At 39.0% G+C, this 4,873-nt stretch overlaps 1 protein-coding gene across 1 annotated transcript in view; it reads right to left on the bottom strand.

The window, feature by feature from the left end:
* The window catches only part of mier2 (mesoderm induction early response 1, family member 2), a gene marked incomplete at its 5' end in the record, with an annotated part of 20,582 nt that overhangs the window by 1,550 nt on the left and 14,159 nt on the right, over positions 1-4,873 (bottom strand). Inside the window, 3 exon segments of the mRNA XM_014034698.1 lie at positions 1,485-1,627; positions 1,905-2,035; positions 2,174-2,268. Coding sequence (XP_013890152.1) covers positions 1,485-1,627; positions 1,905-2,035; positions 2,174-2,268 — 369 coding nt within the window.

The following is a 4,873-nucleotide window of genomic DNA, read 5'->3' on the forward strand; positions in this document are numbered from 1 at the left end:
TAATAATACTGTGGAAATCGCTCTGGGCACAAACTCATCTCTGATGAATGTTGAGACAGTGGACACCTATTCTGTGGTCCATGATTCACCTTATTTTGAGAGAAATGCAGATATCAGGTCCTGAGTGCCAAATAACAGAAAGACCATCCAGTCTCATAAAAACAACMCAGTACATGTAAAAAACAATATTTCTGATGGCAAAGAAGCATCAGTACCATTGTGTGTACTTGTAACTGATTAGAGGTTTATATTGGAACTCTAGAGACTCATGTAGATAAAATGCATGTTTGAAGGGGAATTATGATTTTACTGTGTTTAAGCAGGCTTCTCTTTCTGTCCAGATCYGTTCAATTTTCAAAATGTAACATCTAACATAATAAATAAATAAAAATCAGACTGCTGCAGAGTGAGAAGCGATTGTACGAAGTCAGGATTTACTCTGATTTCTTTCTGAAAACTGAGACAAGTGCAGCTGCTAATTACCAAACAACAAACRTTTAAAAGGAAGTGTGCAGTAAAACAATGGAGCCATGACCATTTCCTGATTTTTGTTGACAGTATCAGTTCCAGATYTAAGAGTTTTAAACATAATAAAGGAGGTCACTAAAGTCAGTTCTTGTTGTGTTTGTTAAAAAAGGTTTCATGCCTGTTTTTGGTAAAGATCGACACTTCTGTAAGCCATTAATTTGATGTATACTGTAGCTTCTACAACAAAGAGTTAATGTAATAGTAACTTTTCTTACATTATATAAAACAGTGTTTTGAACAGATGTRATGGTTAACATCAGATCCACTTTGTGTGTCTGTAAATAACTTCAAACACAGACAAAGGAAAATAGAGAAAACACCACATTCTTAAGAGACTGTGTGTGTTAAATGTGTTCTTTCAGCTCTAACTCAACTTTAGTCACAAACAACAGAAATTATTGTGATTTATATTAATTTATTTTATTTAAAATTATTTTTTATATAAATTTACTTTACCTGCAGGCCCAGCCTGCTTTCTGTGGGCTTTGTGGACCGAGATCATGGCTTTAAGAGAAAGCGGGGCGTTCGTCTGCGCCTGGAGCGGCCTTCGTCTTCTGAACCACAATGTCAACATGCACCATGCACACACACACACACACATACACACACACACACACAAACATACACACACACACAGGCATCCATGCACGTACAAACAGTCCCAGACAAATGTGACAAAAAAGGGGGGTGGGAGAAACAAAAATGTGGAGACATAAAAATGTGTTCAAACAAAAAAACAGAATGAAAAATGTAATGTCAAAATCAAATCAAACTATGTGATCAAAATAAGAAATCCATCAAAATAAAGTCCAGGTATCTGTGTGCCCAACAAGACTGACAGCAAAATGCTGTGTACGACTGATAAAATGAGCAAACATGAAAGTGTGTGGTTTCTGTCAACATTAATGAAAACCAAGCTCAGACCTTTACGACACAGACGATGAGTTTGTTGTTACCTTGTTTGTTTCGATCCAGGTTTGCATGTGGAGGTAACGGAGACTCCAGCTGCCCAGTTCCCACAGAGCTCTGTGACAACATCTCAGAGGAAATGTTGCCTCTCTTCAGATCGCCCCCCTCTCCCTCCGGGTCTTCATCCTCACTGAAACACACAACATCGTCACTGGACGAATGTCAAACTTTCAACTCTAGGTTTTGTTGCCTATAGTACACACAGATTTCTTTTTTTTTTTAAGTTTTATCAAAATGTTCTAATTTATTACTTCCTGCAAGCACCTTCTTGATCCAGAGCAGATCATAGATATACTGTGATAACTGTCTGCTCTCTGAGTTATATTTGATGATACTGATACGGCACACAGAACATGTTTTAATAAAAACTAATAACATTTTCCTGCTGTTCGCCCAGCAGGACTCACATGTTCTCTGACTGCAGGCTGTACTTCTTTCGGCTCATCCTGGTGGTCTGTTGGTTAAAGTCGATGTGCCGCTCRGACTTCTTCCACATGTAGTAATACTCCACGCACTCGCCCACAGAGCGTGTTCGTACCTAAGGACAACAATACGCTCGCTTTTGCTTGGAGTAACAAGGARGATTATCAAGATGTTCRCATTAAGCAGGTCCCACACRGAATAGAGCTCAAATCCAYGCGTGTGTTTTTAAATARCTTGTACCCTGARCACCGACCTTATTAGCCTGAATGAGATGGAAGTCTTTCCCATAAACACGATAGCCATGCTCAAAGTTCCTGCACTCCTCCTCGCTCCATGAACAAAGCTCCTCTGAAGACAGAAAGAGAGGAATTATTGTGATGCAAGTCTTTATAAATGTAGGAGACGTAGTTCAAATAAAGGACTATTATTCATTGAAGTGATGAATGCAGTCTGATCATCTAAGATCAAAGGCAGGGGTGGGCCACTGGTGGCCTTTATTTTTTTAAACTTCAAATAAAGCACTCAAAGCAGCTCTTATATCATCATTCCACAGACACACGTGAACATTCACAGTGATGAACCTCCATCACTGACCATCACCTCTCTGCTCTTCAAATCACCACCTCAGACATTCAGACACATTTTGATGCACTTGTTAAAGCCCAAGAAGACAGACTGGATTTTTCTCACTGAACAAGTGAAATGAACTGAAAATCAGTGAAAGCACTTATTGCTTTTTGTATCAATTTGATGTCGTTTTGCAAAATAGTTATTGTATTTGTTTGGAAAGACTGACATGTTTAAAAAAAAAATGAAATGTTATGATTGATTTTGTTTTTACTGTTTGTATAGGAATATTTTCCTTTAACACCTRCATCACAGTTTCATATATTTATATAGATATTAACAGAATATYCTTGTCTTAATAACCAGTAATAGCTAATCAAAATATATAAATTCTCTAACACAGCTCATGTTTCTCATTTGGTCCCCAGTAAAAATTAATTGTCCACCCCTGATCTAAGATCATTATACAATTTAGGGGTGGCCAGGCCATAAGAGCAGGTAAAATTTTTTTAAAAATAATAATAATTTACTCCACAAAGTAGTTCCTCCTAATAAACAATGTAAGTTTACTTATTTGCCTAGCTTGTGTATTGTTTTGCTCAGTGTGTTTTTCAACTATTTTGACCATTTTAAATGATATTTAAAATGTTTTTTTAATCATTCATTCTTAAGGCCCTGTCACACTATGACATTTTGGACAACTTATGCTTTTTTTTTCCCAACACGCTGGCACACGCTGAGGAAGAGGGAAAAAAAGCATCACTTAACACCTTCATTTGGACGTGATCATGCTGTGTTCCTAACGACTTGAACAGATATAAATCCTATGAGTAAATTATCCCTACCTTAAACATAACRTGCACAAGCTTATTATAACGTGTTTGGACGTCTGCAGCACGTATTTGCAACATTAGTGGAACGTCTGCAGAACTTCTGTGCAGCGTGATGGAGGAAAATGAGACGTCACCAGCAGTCACACCGTGACGCACAGCATCAGCTTATAAAAAAATCTACAACACGTTGATGGAAGTTAGGCATAATTTTARGATAACGTACTGTAAGAAAACTTGCGTTCAATAAACTGAAATCGAGATGATAAACACAGATGTTAAATAAAGTGATTTGTAGAAGGAATGAAGACCATACAACACCAGAATCTGGAATCTGAGTGGAGGTTTATTGCTGCTGTCTGCAGACAGGAAACCCACACTGGCCATAAAAMCGGAAGTTTACGTTTTTTTACAGCTTCTTCAATGCCTTCGCTCGCCCCCTGCTGGCCTACGGCTGAGTCACAGGCATTCAGACAACATTCTCACCTAAATWTATTCAAACGGTTATTTATGTGTTGAAAAATGTTTTGGACATGCAGCTAGACCTATTTCAATCCAGACATAACAACAGATTAAACACTGTCAATTTCAAAAGGAGAACTAARAATATAGYGTTKTGCTTYTAAAATCAGTACTAACCTACCTAACACTAAATTTCTTCACAATCCCACTGTTCACRWKWTKKKSWYRTGWGMASWRTRYKWWWATAWRAGRGSRYAYRYKKTSWYAYRSRSAKMYCMSMGCRSARWWTTKWRMAYRYKCWMAAWWTTYWCWSTRTRTGKRRMRSKKKKKGWKMWSWKTTWYAYACGTTTCARGTCTGTTCCAGATCTGTTTTATACTGTGTATGTTCACACACGTTACATGACCGTTGCTCATACGTGGACATTTGTCACAAATAATTATGGAGCAGACACGTAACTTCTGTCAGAATGTGTGGGCGTGTCCTTCGATGACTGACAGACTGCTGTCGACACGTCGGGAAAGAAGTCCAAGAGCCGGGCTCATAAAAAACAATATATCTGTCAGACTGAGTTTTAAAATATAAAAAAGAATTAAGAGCGAGCAAAGATATTTTTAAACCAGCTGTCAAAAAAGATGATCCACAGACATATTCTCACGCTCCACCTGAGAGGACGAGCTGAGCACAGGAGACAAAGCTGGTGATCTGTAAAACAGAAACCCGAGCTGCTGCAGCAACATTGATCAACAGCTGCGTGTGATCTGGCACACATGGAATATTATCGTGCCACAATTTGATCATCAGCCACGGAGCGCAGCCGCTGCAGAGCWCCTCAGGGATAMCTACTTRGGCACAACACCGGCTTGGTTATAAMCGCGCTTTGGGTACTCGCGCGYACCCACGCCAGCTGTGGAGGTGTATATACTCGGTACTTAATTTGTTGTGGTTTTCTCCAAAAGGACACGTGGAAGTACACTTCATATTTTGTGAAATGTTGTACGTAGGAGAGCAAACGCGTGACGAGAAACTAAATGTTGTGCAGCGTGCGCTGCCTTTGGGGAAGCCCACCCAGAACACTCCGAGGTGCACCTCGGAG

Source organism: Austrofundulus limnaeus, unplaced genomic scaffold (genome assembly GCF_001266775.1).
Source record: "Austrofundulus limnaeus strain Quisiro unplaced genomic scaffold, Austrofundulus_limnaeus-1.0 Scaffold2241, whole genome shotgun sequence".
NCBI lineage: Eukaryota > Metazoa > Chordata > Actinopteri > Cyprinodontiformes > Rivulidae > Austrofundulus > Austrofundulus limnaeus.